The sequence below is a fragment of the Pristiophorus japonicus genome, chromosome 11 (assembly GCF_044704955.1).
Source record: "Pristiophorus japonicus isolate sPriJap1 chromosome 11, sPriJap1.hap1, whole genome shotgun sequence".
NCBI classification, from domain to species: domain Eukaryota; kingdom Metazoa; phylum Chordata; class Chondrichthyes; family Pristiophoridae; genus Pristiophorus; species Pristiophorus japonicus.
Window position 1 is genome coordinate 212,235,217 of NC_091987.1, and position 18,569 is coordinate 212,253,785.

An 18,569-nucleotide genomic window follows, 5' to 3' on the forward strand; every position below is an offset into this window, starting at 1 on the left:
TTTCCTTTGTGTTAAAACTTCTCGAGAGGGAGGGCTGCCAAGAAAAGGGCTGCGTACAGCTCGGGCTCTCTCGCTCACCTCCTTCAGAGCAGCCTCAGCACCGACAGTCACGTAGGCTGTTGCAGCTTTCTCAATAGCCTGGGCCGTCTGCTCCTTCACCATGACGGCATGCTTGGCCGAGGCAGGGCAGGTAGTCTGCTGGCTGGCTGCAGTCTGTTCTGTAGGGCGCAGGATAGGAAAAAAAAAAAAGAGTTGAGGGAATCACCCGACTTGACACACAGCAACCCAGCTAGAACTGATCTGTCAAAAAGAGAACTGAAGAATTTGAGTCACTTTTGATTGCAACTTTTAAGTCGCAGGGCTGGAATTTGGTCAGCATTTCACCGCGAATTTTTTGGCGGTATTTTGATCAAAGTTCACGGCAAACGAGCCAAAGGTGGGCAGAGGGAAACGTTACAGGGACACCCTCAAAGCCTCCCTGATAAAGTGCAACATCCCCACCGACACCTGGGAGTCCCTGGCCAAAGACTGTACCTAAGTGGAGGAAGTGCATCCGGGAGGGCGCTGAGCACCTCGAGTCTTGTCGCCGAGTGCATGCAGAAATCAAGCGCAGGCAGCGGAAGGAGCGTGCGGCAAACCTGTCCCACCCACCCTTTCCCTCAACGACTATCTGTCCCACCTGTGACAGGGACTGTGGTTCTCGTATTGGACTGTTCAGCCGCTTAAGGGCTCATTTTTAGAGCGGAAGCAAGTCTTCCTCGATTCTGAGGGACTGCCTATGATGAGGATGATGATGATGACCACCGGCGGTTTCGAAATACCGCTGGGAGAAAGCGGACCGCCGTCGTGCAACACCGAGAAAAAACACTTACGCCCGAGTTTGGTGGCAGCGGTGATCCGTAGTTGCTGGGTAAAAAAAAAACGCAGAAGAGAAACTAGCCCTTCGATCGTCGGTAGGTATGAAACCCGGCAAAAAAAAGGTAAGTGTAAGGTTCGTTTAAAATTCTTTTGCAGCGATTCACTGGAAAAGGGTCCTGTGAATGTTAATATTTTGTGCGTTTTCCCCCTTCCCGAGGCCCAACTCGTAGCCTCGGACTAAATTTTAACGAAATACCACTAAATTTGACCAGGATCGCGTTTTCCGCTGATAATCCACGTAGAACACCGATTTTTCCCGGCAGGTGGATTTAAAAATAATTTTCCGCCGATTTTAATTAAATAATCACAGTGATTTTTTTTTGGTGGTAGAGGTTTTTGACCAAATTCCAGCCCCAAGTCTATAATTATAGATATGTGTTGGGATTGTGCAGCAAGTTAATCAACATCTGAAAGGGGAAGAATCTGATAGGGGCCTTGGTACTCACACAAAGTGCTATCCTATTCTTCCTCTCCAAAAGCTCTGACATCTTTTTCTAAGGGTAACACTGTTTAACAGCTACAAGACCCGCAGAGAAGCTCGTCATTTTGCATTTTAAAGAAAAATAGTTCGGCATGGTGTTCCTTGTCTGTAAGCTCCTCGAGCCTTACACCCACGCCCCCCGCTCCGTGCCCCGCCCTCGAGATCTCTGCACGCCTCCAATTCTGGCCTCTTGCCCCTCCTCAATTTGCATCGCTCCACCACTGGCATCCTACACCAAAGGGCATTTTCACACAGCAAGCTCCCACAAACAGCAATAATCTGGAGTTTTTTTTAGTTATGTTGATTGCGGGATAAATATTGGCCCAGGGCACCGGGGATAACTCCCCTGCTCTTCGAAGTAGTGCCATGAGAAATTTTACATCTGCCTGAGAGAGCAGACGGGGCCGCAGTTTAACGCCTCATCCGAAAGACGGCACCTCCGACAGTGCAGCGCTCCCCCAGCACTGCACTGGAGTGTCAGATAGATTTCAGGTCCTGGTCTTCAAACACTCTCTTCCTCAAGCGATCGAAGACTGCGCTGGCGCACTGGAGGCCGTGTTGGACCTCATCATCAATGTCTGCCCTTGCTGAGATAGGCTCCCGAGGTATGGAAAATGGTCCCGTTGTCCAAGGTCGTGCCATGGATTTTGATGACCCGGGTGGGGCAGTACTGTGTGGCGGGGTCAGGTTGGTCAAGGACCTTTGTCTTATGGATGTTTAGTGTAAGACCCAAGCTTTCTTTCGCCTCGGTGAAGATGTTGACGATGGCTTGGAGTTCGATCTCAATGTGCGCAGATGCAGGCGTCGCCCGCGAACTGTAGTTCGATGACAGAGGATGGGGCGATCTTGGATCTCGCCTGGATGCGACAAAGGTTGAACAGGTTCCCATTGGTTCTATAGTTTAGTTTCACTCCAGCGGGGAGCTTGTCGAGAGTGAGATGGAGCATTGCCATGAGGAAGATAGAGAAGAGCGAAGAGAGAAAATCTGGCACCAAGCTCATGGTCTACAGGGTTGCAGTGATAGCCGCCCTCCTATATGGCTCAGCGACATGGACTATGTACAGTAGACACATCAAAGCGCTGAAGTACCACCAGCGCTGCCTCCGCAAGATCCTGCAAATCCACTGGGAGGATAGAACCACCAACGTCAGTGTTCTTGCTCAGGCCAACGTCCCCAGCATCGAAGCACTGACCATACTCGATCAGCTCCATTGGGCAGGTCACATTGTCCACATGTTCGACACGAGACTCCCAAAGTAAGCGCTCTACTCGGAACTCCTACACGGCAAGCGAGCCCCAGGTGGGCAGAGGAAACGTTACAAGGACACCCTCAAAGCCTCCATGATAAAATGCAACATCCCCACCGGCACTTGGGAGTCCCTGGCCAAAGACCGCCATAAGTGGAGGAACAGCATCCGGGAGGGCGCTGAGCACCTCGAGTCATGTCGCCGAGAGCATGCAGAAAACAAAGCGCAGACAGCGGAAGAAGCGTGCGGCAAACCAGACTCCCCACCCACTCTTTCCTCCGTTTCCTCCCAACAATGATGATGATGGAATGTCAGCCTAGGTTTTTTTTGTGCTCAAGACTCTGGAGTGGGACTTGAACCCACAACCTTCTGACTCAGAGGCGAAAGAGTCCCACCTGTGACAGAGACTGTAATTCCCGTAATGGACTGTGCAACCACCCAAGAACTCACTGAGTGGAAGCAAGTCTTCCTCGATTTCAAGGGACTGCCGACGATAATTGTAAGGGATAAATTGTAAGAGTTGCAAATTGGTGGTCAGAATTATGCTGAAGGTAGTGAACTTATCAGTATTAGGAGGGTCTGTATAATTGCCTATGTATGTAACATTTGCTTATGTAGGTACAGCACAAATGTATAACGCATTAAACTGAATCCGTAACCTCTAATACTTAAACAGCAAAATCAGCAGTTGTTGATCAGAAGTCTCTGAGGAAGAGATAAGGAAGCCAGTTTAAGCGTCTATTATACTTTGGCAAAGTGCAAGTCATGGAACTACACCATAGAAGACTGGCAATTGCATATACCACTCAGAGACAGTTTGATAAGAATCGACAAATCAATGTAACTTCGCTAATAGAATTAGACCTATCGAGGATTTTGTAGGAGGGTGCTTCTCTCCAAAACCTGTATAAACTGTATTTGAAACCTCTTGTATTTCAGAGGTTTAGACTGAACCTTCCCATGCATTGCTCGTAATAAAGCTGGTAAACCTGAGGTTTTGTTTGTTTACTACCATGGTCGTTACACAGTGGGAGCTGGGCGAGGTGTCAATTAACCATATCAGTTAGTCCACCCCGAGAGGGAGAGAAGCCTCCGTTTATCCCAACAATGATGATGGTGGAATGTCAGCCTAGATTTTTTTTGTGCTCCAGACCCTGGAGTGGGACTTGAACCCACAACCTTCTGACTCAGAGGCGATAGAGTGCTACCCACTGAGCCACAGATAAAGTCTATTAAAATCTCTCCTTAACCATCTCTGCTCTGAGGAGGACAATCCCAGCTTTTCCAGTCACTGCACATAATGGAAGTCAATCATTCCCTAGTACTATTCGAGTGAATCTCCTCTGCACCCTCTCCAAGGGCTTGGCAACCTTCCTAAAGTGCGTTGGTGGCCAGAATTGGACATGGCTCCTGACCTGCACTGTAGCCTTTCGCCTTGGATCCCAATAAAACGCAGATACCTTCTGTGAGGGTGACCGCGGGCTCCAGAACCTCTGCCGCGGGGACCAGCTCCTTTTGTGGGATCTTGCGGACCTGCTCCTCATTCCACTCTTCCAGCTCCTGCATAAAATGGCGGTTGTCTTCGCGGACATACTGCCTGAGTTCAGCAGGCAGGGCCTGGATGGCTTTCAAAATCTGCCCGGTTTCCACATCCGTGTCCTCTGTAATTAGGGTAAAACAAACCGTGTTTCAGTATGCCGAGTAGAGAATAAGGAAGCGACATTTCAACCGGATTGTGTGCTGGCTCAAATCAGAACTCGACCATTTAGGGCCGAGATGAGGAGAAATTTTTTCATTCAAAGGGTGGTGCATCTTTGGAATTCTCTACCCCAGAGGGCTGCGGAGGCTCAGTCGTTGAGTATATTCATAGGGACATAAGAAATAGGAGCAGGAGTCGGCCATTTGGCCCCTCGAGCCTGCTCCGCCATTCAATAAGATCATGGCTGATCTGATCTTCTACCTCAACTCCACTTCCCTGCCTGCTCCGCATAACCCTTGACTCCCTTATCGTTCAGAAATCTGTCAATCTCCACCATAAATATATTCAAGATCAAGACAAAGATCAACAAATTTTTGGACACTCACTGAATCAAGGAATATGGGGATTGGGTGGGAAAGTGGAGTTGAAGTCTATGATCAGCCGTGATCTTATTGAATGGCGGAACAGGCTTGAGGGGCCGAATGGCCGACTCCTGCTCCTATTTCTTATGTTCTTGTAAATAGGAATCCTGATGAATGCACACCTTGACGAATACCCTATACAAAACTGTTCCGTAAAGGACAGTAGTTTCAGCAGCTACTTTACCAATTTTAAAGCAAATTCAACTATTAAGCTATCAATATTGCGGGTTACACACCTCCAGCGCAGAGAGAGCGCGTGCATACTGCTTACGCTCCCGCTTTGTGCCTGAAAAACAGGTGATATGCACTCGTCTAGGCCAATGTCGCTTTGTTTTGGTGGTCTTGACAACAACAACTTGTATTTATATAGCGCCTTTAACGTCCTGAAACTTCCCAAGGTGCTTCACAGGAGTATGAGGAGATTTTTCAAAAAGATGTTGACATCGAGCCACATCAGTAGAAATTAGCGCAGGTGACCAAAAGCTTGGTCAAAGAGGTAGGTTTTAAGGAGCGTCTTGAAGGAGGAAAGAGAGGTAGAGAGGCGGAGAGGTTTAGGCAGGGAGTTCCAGAGCTTGGGGCCCAGGCAACAGAAGGCACGGCCACCGATGGTTGAGCGATTATAATCAGTGATGCGCAGGAGGGCAGAATTAGAGGAGCACGGACATCTCGGGGGGTTGTGGGGCTGGAAGAGATTACAGAGATAGGGAGGGGGCGAGGCCATGGAGGGATTTGAAAATAAGGAAGATAATTTTGAAATCGAGGCATGGCTTAACCGGAAGCTAATGTAAGTCAGTGAGCACAGGGGGTGATGGGTGAGCGGGACTTGGTGCGAGTTAGGACACGGGCTGCCGAGTTTTGGATCATCTCTAGTTTACTTGGGGTAGAATGTGGGAGGCCAGCCAGGACTGGTTCAGCTTCTAGTTGACATAGGGTAGAACGTTGGCCAGGGGACCGGAAAGAAGTCCTGCGCTTCTTCGAATAGTGCAACGGGTCATCACCAGGCATATGGGGGCCAGTCTAAAACCACGACGACAGTATCTCGGACAATGTCAACCTTAAGGCCTCTATAGTGGGAATTGATCCAAAGTCATCATCAGTTAACGACAATCTACTACCACAACAACTTGCATTTATATAGCACCTTTAACATAGTAAAGCACCTCAAGGTGCTTCACAGGAGCGTTATCAGTCAAAATCTGAGCCACATAAGGAGATATTAGGACAGATGACCAAAAGCTTGGTAGAGGTAGGTTTTAAAGGAGCGTCAAGGGCAGAGAGACGTGGAGAGGATTAGGGAGCCTTTTCCAGAGCGTAGGGCTTCGGCAGCTGAAGGCACGGCCACCAATAGTTGAAAGATGAGGCCAGAATTGGAGGAGCGCAGAGATCTCGGAATGGAGTAGGGCCGGAGGAGGTCACAGAGATAGAGGGTCAAGGCCATGGGAGCGATTTGAAAACACGGATGAGAATTTTCAAATTGAGGTGTTGCCGGACCGGGAGCCAATGTAGGCAAGTGGGCACATTGGGTGATGGGTGAGCGGGACACGGGCAGCAGAGTTGTGGATGACCTCAAGTTTATGTCGGGTAGAATATGGGGGGGGGGGCCAGCCAGGAGTGCGTGGGAATTGCCAAGTCTCGAGGTAATAAAGGCATGGACGAGGGCTTCAGCAGCGGATGGGCTGAGGCAAGGGGCAGAGACGGGTGATGTTACGGAGGCGGAAATAGGCGGCCTTAGTGATGGTCTTGGGTCAGCGAGCTACCGCCACAGTGGCGGTGACTGTACATCTGGAAAAGCTCATTAGCAAATGTCAGCAACGTAAGGATGGAGGAAAGGCTCCTGTATTACCTGCTATGAGTTGTGGTAAATTATCGTTGATGTACATCAGGCAATAGGCGCTGGCGTTCCGTGACCCTCCGTATGAATCTCGCTGCAGCTCACCCCACGACGACTCTGCTACTGACACATCGTTGTACTTGAGCCAGATGTTCTGGCTGTGGTCAGAGATGTAGGCCCAATAGTGACCAGCTGACGCTTGACCTTCGTGCACCAGCACCGCATGGAGCCGGTAAGGAACCTAAGTTGGCAGATGCGTAACCCGTCACTTCACGCTGAAGCAAAAAAAGCCCGGCCCTATAGAAACAATAAACACTGCAGCCAACAGGCCCCGAGGTACGGTGCTCGCTCCAAACAGCTCCGTGGTTACCAGTGGTGCATTACACCTGATCCCAAAACCTTTCCCCAACCGAGAGGGGGCGGTTAGTTCTGAAACACAGATCTTTGGCATTACAGCCGGGATCCATAGCCTTTGCTGTGTCCAATGCACTCAGCCATTTCTTGATATCACGTGGAGAGAATCGAATTGGATGAAGACTCGCATTTGCGATGGCGGGGACCTCAGGAGCGGCATTTCTGGCTGAAGGATGGTTCAGCCTGGTCTCCGGCATTCGTGTGCTGAGTTCTACCATTTTTTCGAGGGGGGGGGGGGGTTGTATTCTTGGAGCCTCCTCCTCCTGTTAGTTACTTAATTGTCCACCACCTGGCCAAAGACCGCCCTAAGTGGAGGAAGTGCATCCGGGAGGGCGCTGAGCACCTCGAGTCTCGTCGCCGAGAGCGTGCAGAAACCAGGCGCAGGCAGCAGAAGGAGCGTGCGGCAAACCAGTCCCACCCATCCTTTCCCTCAATGACTATCTGTCCCACCTGTGACAGGGACTGTGGTTCTCGTATTGGACTGTTCAGTCACCTAAGGACTCATTTTTAGAGTGGAAGCAAGTCTTCCTCGGTTCCGAGGGACTGCCTATGACTAAACTTTGCGACTGGATGGGACGGGACAGGACTGGAGAGCTGTTACAGCCCCAGCTGAGATACGTTGACTCGGCAAGGGTTAAGGGACTTGAATCTGTGACCTCCCAAGCCGGGGTGGGTCAATATCACATCACATGGTTGCGATACGCACCAAGCCAAATCAGAAGCTCAAGCCAGACTTTTGTCTACGCCAATTATTTCAGCCAAGATTCTGGTTGCTACATGCACCCGAGAAGCAAATAGTGATACAGCTCATTACCTGACACATTAAGCTGTCCATGTACATCTGTTCAATTGACTGTGTGATTTGTGTGATGTTGTCCTTTAAATCTTAAATTTAAAAAAAAAAAGTGCAAACAAATTAAGAGGTTAGATGGGCGAGGCAGAGATTCAACCCTTAAACTCAACCTTCGGTATCCTTTGCCATGCATCTAACTCACTATTCCTTCCAAGCGCAGTCACGCAGAGATTTCGAACATAAGAAATAGGAGGAGTCGGCCATTTGGCCCCTCGAGCCTGCTCCACCATTCAATAAGATCATGGACGATCAGACCTTGGCCTCAATTCCACTTCCCTCCCCGCTCCCCATAACCTTTCACTCCTCTATCGCTCAAAAATCTGTTTATCTCCACCTTAAATATATTCAATGACCCAACCTCCACAGCTCTCTAGGGCAGGGAATTCCACAGATTTAGAGAGAAGAAATGAGAGAAGAAATTCCTCCTCATCTCAGTTCTAAATGGGCGATTCCTTATTCTGAAACTATGCCCCCCTAGTTCGAGATTCCACGAGGGGAAACATCCTCCCTTCGTCTACCCCGTCCAGCCGTCTCAATATCTTATACATTATATAAGATCACCTCTCATTCTTCTGAACTCCAATGTGTATAGGCCCAAATTACTCAACCTATCTTCATAAGTCATCTCCGAAATCAACCTCGTGAACCTTCTCTGAACAGACTCCAATACAAGTATATCCTTCCTTAAATACGGAGATCAAAACTGTACGCAGTACTCCAGGTGTGGCCTCACCAATACCCTGTACAGTTGTAGCAGGATGGTTCAATTTTTGGGCCAACTGCACAATTCATAAGATGCTCGGCAAGGTAAAACCGTGCGATTATTGTCTCACGAGGGGAAACATCCTCACTGCATCTACCTTGATGAGCCCCCTCAGTATCTTATATGTTTCAATAAGATCACTTCTCATTTTTCTACACTCCAATGAGTATCGGCCCAACCTTTCTTCATTTACTGTCTCACTGGTTCACCTCTTGGTTCTCGGTCTGCTTACCCGCGATATCGAGTTCCACCTCTGCCCTCCATCGCTGAAGGCAGCTCTCGAGGAAGCTGAGCTCCTCTGGTGTGATGTGCCGCGGTGTCGGGTGAGCCAGCATCTCCATGGGAGGCCTGGTCTGGGTGAAGGGCTTGTGCACGGTTGCACGCTGCAGTTGGGGGTTGCTCGGGGCGCTCGCAGTCTCGGGGGGCTCGGCGACAGTCGATTCTGAGGGGCTTAAGGGAGAAGATGAGCCAGAGTTATTGATGAGCATGAACCTGTAACAGGGGCTCGAGGCTCCTCAATCCAGTCCTGGATGGGTGCTGGTACAATAGCACGCAAGGAGCTCACGCCATCCAGGACAATGTAGTTCGCTTGGTCAGCGCCCCATCCACCAACTTGAACATGCACTCCCTCCACCGTAGCTGCAGTGTGTACCATCTGCAGGATGCACTGCAACAACTTGCCAATTCATAAGAAATAGGAGCAGGAGTCGGCCATTTGGCCCATCGAGCCTGCTCCGCCACTCAATAAAATCATGGCTGATCGTATAACATCTAACCCTATGCTCCACCACATAGGAGGACAAGGGCAGCAGGCCGAATGGGAACACATCCAAGTTACACACCATCCTGACTTGGAATATATCGGCTGTTCCTTCATTGTCGCTGGGTCAAATTTCTACCTTGTAGCACTGTGGGAGCACTTTCACCTCACGGACGGCAGCGGTTCAAGAAGGTGGTCCACCATCATTACCATCTCAATGGCAACTTGTCAATAGTAACCTAGACACCGGCAACCCCAAGAATGAATTTTTAAAAAGTCAAATTTCAGTCTCTATCCAAATGTTTTTTTTCCTCCCTGTCTGTGCCCTGAACACTTATATCCTTGTTAAATTTACATGGTTTTCAAATTCCTCCATGGCCTTGCCCCTCCCTATCTCTGTAATCTCCTCCAGCCCCACACCACCCCACCCCCCCCCCCGAGATGTCCGCGCTCCTCTAATTCTGCCCTCTTAAGCATCCCTGATTATAATCACTCAACCATTGGCGGCCGTGCCTTCTGTTGCCTGGGCCCCAAGCTCTGGAACTCCCTACCTAAACCTCTCCACCTCGCTTTCCTGCTTCAAGACCCTCCTTAAAACCTATCTCTTTGATCAAGCTTTTGGTCATCTGCCCTAATTTCTCCTTATGAACACAAGTTGCTGCCCTTGCCCTGACCGCATTACCTGATTTGCATCGGTGATGCCACGTTAGCGTTAGGCTGAGACCTCATCGTCGGTGGTGGTGGTGGTGGTGGTGTGGCCACAATGTCCTGAGTCGGGGGAACGCATGACGGTTTGGTGCTGGCAAATTCCCAGACGTACTGTAGCATGTCTGCCAGGGGGAACCGATCGGGACCAGACCCGTAATTCATGTACCTGAAAAACCACACGGTGAAAGAAAAAAGGAATCTGGTAAAATAGCAACGCCTTCACATAGATTTTACAGCACAGAAACAGGCCATAGGCCCAACTACTCCGGGCCAGCTTTTATGCTCCACACGAGCCTCCTCCCAAACTTACTTCATCTCACCTGCTCAGCAAAGCCCTCTATTCCTTTTTCCCCTCATGCACTTTTCTAACTTCCTCTTATCTGTGCAATTCGCCTCAAACACTCCCTGCAGTATCAAGTTCCACATTCTCACCACTCTCTGGGTCAAGAAGTTTCTTCCGAGCTCCCTACTGGATTTATTGGTGACTATCTTATATTTATGACCAATGGTCAACAACCAGGGGCCATTGATTTAAAGTAACTGGTAGACGGTTTAGAGGGGATTTAAGGAGAAATTTCTTCACCCAGATGGTGGTGGGGGTCTGGAACTCACTGCCTGAAAGGATAGTAGAGGCCGAAACCCTCACCACATTTAACATATACATAAGTACATATAGAAGTGCGCTTGAAGTGCCGTAACCTACAGGGCTACGGACCAAGAGCTGGAAAGTGGGATACGGCTGGTTGGCTCTTTGTCGGCCGGCGCAGACACGATGAGCCGAAATGGCCTCCTTCCGTGCTGTAAATGTCTATGATTTCCTCCGAGCAGCCACGCAAGTACTGGGAACGTTCCCACGCAAGGTGCTCACCGGCTTCGCTATTGTAAATACCGTGAGAGCGCGGAAATTTAACGGTGCCGCGCTCTAAAAGAAACGGGGCACTCAAAACAAAGTGCAGCTCACAGGGAAGATTGTTGATGACCCTTCTATTGGGATTCCCTCACAAGTGGAAGCATTTTCTCCACGTCTATCCTTGTCAAACCCTTTCATAATTTTAAACCTCTCATTTCTGGTATCGTTACCAATTTATCTCCAATACAAAAGGCCAAGCCTCTCTGTGGATCGTGCAGCTTTTCAATGGTGTTACCCTTAGGAAGGATGTTAAGGCTTTGGAGAAGGTGCAGAGGAAATTTACAAGAAAGGTACCAGAGATGGAGGACTTCAGTTATGTGGACAGGCTAGTGAAGCCGAGATTATTCTCTTCACAGCAGAGAACGCTGTCGGGGGATTTAATAGAGGTGTTTAAAATTATGAAGGATTTTGATAAAGGGTAGATCGGGAGAAGCTGTTTCCAGTGGCAGGAGGGTCGGTAACCAGAGGACACAGATTTCAGGAATTTAGCAAAATAACCAGGGAAGGGATGAGGAGAATTTCTTTTTTACGCAGCGAGTTGTTACGATCTAGAACGCAGTGACTGAAAAGGTGGTGGTAGCAGGTTCAATAGGAACATTCTAAAAGATAATTGGATGCATACTTGAAAAGGAAAGATTTGCAGGGCTATGGGGAGAGAGCAGGGGGAGTTGACCAAATTGGATTGCTCTTTCAAAGAGCCGGCACAGACACGATGGGCCGAATGAACTCCGTCTGTGCTGTGTGAGTCTTTAGTATATTCAGTGAACATACTGGGAGACTGAGCATGTACATTCTCCTGCCTAAGGCAAGGTGAATGTTCCCCGATCGCTCAGGCTCACTACGTTCGACACACAATATATTCAGCGGTTTCTCAGTGCTGCAGACTGGTGTCATTTATCAACATGTCTTCTCAAAAAGGGAGGCAACGAAGATTTTTATGACCAATGTCGAGGAAAGCTGAGCAGCGGAATGGAAAAGACATTGCTGATTATCAGAGTAACACACTCGTATCTCAATTCCCAGACAGCTTGGCTCCTGAATAAAACGTCCTCTGCTCTGTCCCAGTCGTTTACAAATTGCTGTACGGATGTTTAATGTGTTAATTTGATATTTCACTAACTACCATCTTAACTGAGGTATATAAATAATCTTTGATTTCTCTAATTTCTCTCATTATTGCTTCCTGTTACTTTGGTCATTTACTCCTCTTCCATCTTCCACTCATCACAGACCATTTATTTTTCGCCTCACCTTTTTTTCTCAGCCTCTGCTTTTCTTCGTAGGATGCCCACTCCATAACAGCTTCTGGTGCTGACGGCCACAGATGCTGCCTGACCTGCTGAGTACTTCCAGCACTGTTTAAGTTTCAGCCTCTGCAGTATTTTGCTTTTGGTAAACCTGATTGTTCTGGTTTAACACTCGTGTTGGAATAGTGACGAGAGGCATATCAACTGACTACCATCGCCAATAGTGGCCTCGAATCGGGTAAGCTTCAACCCCAACCAGTGTGGCAACTCTACTTCTCACGCCAACCACCGCCAAGGTCTGAGCAAGTGTCTCAGGTCCAAGCATGAGTCTGGCTTTTCTCCTTTCAGATGTCGATGGATTGGTTGAGAATTTCCAAAGTTTATTGTTTACTCCAGACTCGGGCTAGTTGCCAACTTGGGGGTGTTATGTATTTGCATCATGGGTTCTTTGCTTAAGCATTCAAAGCAACACAATACTAACAAGAACTAGTCGGTTTATTAACAAAGGTTTAACAATCACACTACACATTACCAGTTCATCCACTAGGCTCACAACTGCATACCTCACCGTGGCCGACCAAGACTTAACGGACTCAGCCGTTCGAGCCTGCACCACCGTTCAATATGATCATGGCTGATCCTCTATCGCAACACCATGGGCCCAAGTTTCGACTGAATTTGCTCCTATTTTTTTGGAGCAACTATAGTTTTTTTTTAAAAAGAGTATCCAAGAAATTGCAATTCTCCACGTTTAGTTTGCCCCAGTTTCAGTGAGTTAGTTTAGTTTCGTTTTAGTTCAGGTTTTTTTTTTCAAAAGGGGGCGTGTCCAGCCACGTACGCCTGTTTTGCAAGTTTAGACTGCGAAAAGTTACTCCAAACTAACTTAGAACGGAGTACGTGTCCACTTTTGTACGCTCAGAAAAACCTTGTGTAGAGTTAAGAAATCAGCGCAGCTAGCCAGAGATTTGGGTGGGGGGGGGGATGGAAGAGAGAGCACTAAACACCTTCACTTTTAAAAATAAAGAACCATCATCAATAATAAATGATAAATCAATCCATCAATAAATCAATAAATAAAAACATTTAAAGTTCCTACCTCACCTACTGCGGCACCTATCCGTTCGGGAGCACCGGGAGCCCTCCAGCAGCACACACAGCCCTGCCTGCCTGATTACATTTTCACGTAGTCAGGTGCGCGGGATGGCAGGCCACTCAGCCCGGGATAGAGACGGTGAACATTGCGTCGTCCCTTCGGCCAGGGATGGGGTCGCCCGGAGACAGGATGCGTTGGGAGGGTCAGGAGCTACTGCGCACGCGCGCAGACTCCACTGCGCATGCGCACAGCTGCCGACAGTTTTTCCGCCGCAGGGCTGTAGCTCCGCCCCCCCCCGCTGGATCTGCGCCATGCCGAGTGGAACGGAGCGCAGACCGTCCAGAATACCGAGGTACTTTTTAGGCGCATTTTTAATTCTACAAACTCGGCGCATCTCTCGGAGGCGCGCCCTTCTAACCAACAGTGGAAACTTGGGCCCAAAATTCCTGCTTTCTCCCCATTCCCCTTGATGCCTTTTGTGTCCAGAAATCCATCTATCTACTTCTTAAATATATTCAGTGACTTGGCCTCCACGGCCTTCGGTGGTAGAGAATTCCACAGGTTCACCACCCTCCGAGTGAAGAAATTTCTCATCTCAGTCTTAAATTTCCTACCCCGTATCCTGAGACTGTGACCCCTTGTTCTAGACTTCCCAGCCCAGGGGAAACATCCTCCCCGCATTAATGATTCGAAGTCATTTGACTTCGCACCGTTACTGCTGCGGAATTCAGAGAACTTTCTCATCCCATTAATCCGAACTGATTCAAGCTCGGGTCCGGATGCTGAGAGCAACTGCCGGACAGATGGGAAGGCAAAAGGTTACCTCTCCAGTCGCTGCTGCAGGATGGTTGATTGTTCCTTCAGCCTCTTCACCTCTTCCCTCCTGCTGCGAGTCAGCTCCTTGTTCTTGTGTAGATACCTGCGCACATACAAGCAACAGCGTCTTACCGTGCGGATTTGACCATTGCAATTTTTTTTTAAATTCAGTCACAGGATGTGAACGTCACATCTATGAATCATCAGTCCGGACCTCTGGATCAGCAGTCCAGCAACATAAGAATTAGGAGCTGGAGTAGGCCATTCGGCCCCTCGAGCCGGCTCCACCAAACAATGAGATCATGGCTGATCTCCAACCTCAACTCCATTTTCCCACCCGATCTCCATATAAGAACATAAGAAATAGGAGCAGGAGTAGGCCATACGGCCCCTCGAGCCTGCTCTGCCATTTAATACGATCATGGCTGATCTGATCAGGGACTCAGCTCCACTTCCATGCCCGCTCTCCATAACCCCTTATCGATTAAAAAAAACGTCTATTTCTGTCTTAAATTTTATCAATGTCCCAGCTTCCACAGCTCTCTCAGGCAGCGAATTCCACAGATTCACAATCCTCAGAGAAGAAATTTCTCCTCCTCTCTGTTTTAAATGGGCGGCCCCTTATTCTAAGATCATGCCCTCTAGTTCTCGTCTCCCCCATCAGTGGAAACATCCTCTCTGCATCCAGCCTGTCAAGCCCCCTCATAATCCTATACGTTTCGATAAGATCACCTTATTCTTTATCTCTTGATTCTCTTAATATCCAAAAATCTATCGATCTCTGTCTTGAATATACTCAAAGACTGAGCCTCCACAGCCCTCTGGGGTAGAAAATTCCAAAAATTCACCACCCGCTGAATGAAGAAGTTTCTCCCCATCTCCGACCTAAATGGCCGACCCCTTATTCTGAGACTGTGACCCTTGGTTCTAGACTCCCCAGCCCGGGGGAAATATCCTCCCGGCATCTACCCTGTCAAGCCCTGTAAGAAACATAGAAACATAGAAAATAGGTGCAGGAGTCGGCCATTCGGCCCTTCTAGTCTGCACCGCCATTCAATAAGATCATGGCTGATCACCCACCCCAGCACCTCCCCCCCACAACCCCCCGATCCCCCCCAGCTGCAAGGACCACATCCAACTCCCTCCCGAACACATCCAATGAACTGGCATCAACAACTCTCCGCGGCAGGGAACCCCACAGGCCAACAACTCCCCGAGTGAAGAAATCTCTCCCAATCCCAGCCCCAAACAGCCCCCCCCACCCCCGCTCCGGACCCACCTAACACTGGGAGCACTCCCCCCCGCACCCAACCCGCCCCGTCAGAATCCTTCCCAAATGCCGAACACCCCCAGATGTCGAGCCCCCAGCCCCGGCCACCCCGGAGCCACGCCCCCGCGACACCAACCACACCACATCCACCAACCGCCATCTGCGCAGTCAACCTGTCCACCCCACTCTGAACACTCCCCGCACCGAGGCACAGAGCCCCCAGGCCTGCCCCTCCAACACACTTGTGTGTGTTTCAATGAGATCACCTCTCATTCTTATAAACTCTATAGAATATAGGCCTGGTCTGCTCACTCTCCTCATAGAACAATTCCTCCATCCCAGGAATCAGTCTGGTGAACCTTTGTTGTACTCCCTTCTATGGCAAGTATATCCTTCCTTAGGTAAGGAGACCAAAATTGTACACAATATTCCAGGTGTGGTTTCACCAGGGCCCTAACCACTATGCTACTGTACGCTGTTTACAAGGTACAAGACAGTCAATGTCGGAATGCAAACTTAAGTTCCTCTGAATCCTGTCGTCTTCACTGTTAATGCATTGCCGCAGAGGCCTCTGTCAACTGAGCTACAGAGGAGTTTAAGAACATCGCGGGTTGACTGGCTGCCCGGTTTTTCTTCTCTCTTCCCCCTGCCTCCTCTTAGTGCAATACCGCAGCTGATGTTAGTCATTACATGTGCTCTTCCTCCACTTAGGTTGGTCTTGGGCCAGGGACTCCCAGGTGGGGATGTTGCACTTTATCAAGGAGACTTTGACGGTGTCCTTGAAGCGTTTCCTCTGCCCACCTGGGGCTCGCTTGCCATGTAGGAGTTCCGTGTAGAGCGTTTGCTTTCGGAGTCTCGTGTCGGGCATGCAGACGATGTGGCCCGCCCAGCGGAGCTGGTCGAGTGTGGTCAGTGCTTCGATGCTGGGGATATTGGAGTGAAGAGCGTCTGGGAGGGCGCTAAGCACCAGGAGTCTCATCGCCGAGAGCATGCAGAAATCAAGCGCAGATAGGGGAAGGAGCGAAGGCAAACCAGACTCCCCATCCACCCCTTCCCTCAACCACTCTCTGTCCCACCTGTGACAGAGACTGTAATTCCCATATTGGACTGTACAGCCACCTGAGAGCTCACTTTTAACGTGGAAGCAAATCTTCCTCGATTCTGAGGGACTGCCTATAATGATGATTACATGTGGAACTGTAAGCCCTTGGTCCACTACATATTTCCTACATTACAACAGTGACCACACTTCAAAAGGAAAGTGCTTCATTGGCTGTAGAGCCCTTTGGGACATGAAAGGCGCTGTAGAAATGCAAGTCTTTCTTTATATCTGTAAACGTGCATCTACCTACAACATCAGGAGATCCTTTTCAGATGTTTGACAGGTAAAAGAAGGACTTGCATTTATATAGCGCCTTTCACGATCATCAGACATCTCAAAGTGCTTTACAGTCAATGAAGTCCTTTTGGAGTGTAGTCACTGTTGTAATGTAGGAAACGCGGCAGCCAATTTGCGCACAGCAAGCTCCTGCATACAGCAATGTGATAATGACCAGATCATCTGTTTTTGTTATGTTGATTGAGGGATAAATATTGGGCCAGGACACCGGGGAGAACTCCCCTGCTCTTCCTTCGAAATAGTGCCATGAGATCTTTTACGTCCAGCTGAGAGAGCAGACGGAGCCTTGATTTAACGTCTCATCCGAAAGACGGTCCCTCCGACAGTGCGGCGTTCCCTCAGCACTGCCCCTCCGACAGTGCGGCGCTCCCTCAGCACTGCCCCTCCGACAGTGCGGCGTTCCCTCAGCACTGCCCCTCCGACAGTGCGGCGCTCCCTCAGCACTGCCCCTCCGACAGTGCGGCGCTCCCTCAGCACTGCCCCTCCGACAGTGCGGCGCTCCCTCAGCACTGCCCCTCCGACAGTGCGGCGCTCCCTCAGCACTGCCCCTCCGACAGTGCAGCGCTCCCTCAGCACTGCACTGGGAGTGTCAGCCTGGATTCTGTGCTCAAGTCACTGGAGTGGGACTTGAACCCACAGCCTTCTGGCTCAGAGGCGAGAGTGCTACGCACTGAGACACAGCTGGCACAGGTATGCAAAATATGTTCAAAAGTTCATTTATGCTCCAGAAGTATTTATTTTCTATTGTCCACCAGCTCAACTCACCTGTCCATATAAATGACATGAGGAAATTCCAGTTTCTTGTGAATTTTTTCTGGCCTACCCAAGGACTGATTAAACTCAAATCGAGAGAGTTCAAAAGTCAGCACCGGTGGTAGTTTTGTAAACCAGTTCTGGAAAAGAAATGGGCAGAACTAAATACCCGAGAGAGTTTCAAGTTCATCACTTAATCCTACTGCAGACACCTTGCGGCAATGAGTACTTATTAATTCACAGACTAATCTGGAAGGTTAACTTGCACATTGATATTGTTCTTCATCACATCTCTTAAATTATACCCGGCGGTCACTATCAGGCAGGAAAATCTGGCAGCCATTTTCTACCCAGCAAGGCCCCACAAACTGCAATGAGATGAATGATCAGTTACTGGCCTAGAAATTCAGGCGTGCTCATTTGTGCGAGTGGGGGGGGGGGGGGAGGGGCGGGGGGAGGGAGGGCAGGCAGGGCACAATACCTGTGCTTGAAAGGCGAGGTCCAAGGCCTCATTTCTTTGAAGATAAGATTTTGGAATACTAACACAAGTGTTGCCGAGTTCTGGGACCGGCCTTTGAGGGGCCAGAGAGGAATCTTTGACAGAGGTTTTCGAAATTGGCATGGTGACCTCTTTCTCTCTGGGAGGTGGGGAGGGAAATACAGGGACAAGTCCAGTGAAAATTGGGACGAGCATGATTGGGGCCTGCTGGCCTTTTCTCATCCTCAGCAAGCCACACATAGGTACACAGGAACAGGAGGAGGCCATTCAAACCCCCGAGCCTGTTCCACCATTCAATGAGATCATGGCTGATCGGTGATTGAACTCCATGGACCCGCCTTTGGCCCATATCCCTTAATCCCTTAATCCCAATGGTTAACAGAAAGCTATCAATTTCCAATTTAAGATTAACAATTGATCGATCAAGCATCAGTTGCCATTTGCGGAAGAGAGTTCCAAACTTCTACCGCCCTTTGTGTGTAGAAA

The 18,569-nt window shown here is 49.3% G+C and overlaps 1 protein-coding gene across 2 annotated transcripts in view; it reads right to left on the bottom strand.

The window, feature by feature from the left end:
• usp28 (ubiquitin specific peptidase 28) overlaps nucleotides 1-18,569 on the bottom strand; it is a 97,794-nt gene that overhangs the window by 21,483 nt on the left and 57,742 nt on the right. For both annotated transcript variants that reach the window (XM_070894492.1, XM_070894491.1), the window contains exons 11-18: nucleotides 17,597-17,724; nucleotides 14,170-14,265; nucleotides 10,071-10,262; nucleotides 8,861-9,078; nucleotides 7,827-7,897; nucleotides 6,611-6,839; nucleotides 4,107-4,307; nucleotides 79-218 (exon numbers count right to left, since the gene is read on the bottom strand). In XM_070894492.1, the coding sequence (XP_070750593.1) occupies nucleotides 79-218; nucleotides 4,107-4,307; nucleotides 6,611-6,839; nucleotides 7,827-7,897; nucleotides 8,861-9,078; nucleotides 10,071-10,262; nucleotides 14,170-14,265; nucleotides 17,597-17,724 (1,275 nt within the window). The remainder of the gene's footprint in view (nucleotides 1-78; nucleotides 219-4,106; nucleotides 4,308-6,610; nucleotides 6,840-7,826; nucleotides 7,898-8,860; nucleotides 9,079-10,070; nucleotides 10,263-14,169; nucleotides 14,266-17,596; nucleotides 17,725-18,569) is intronic.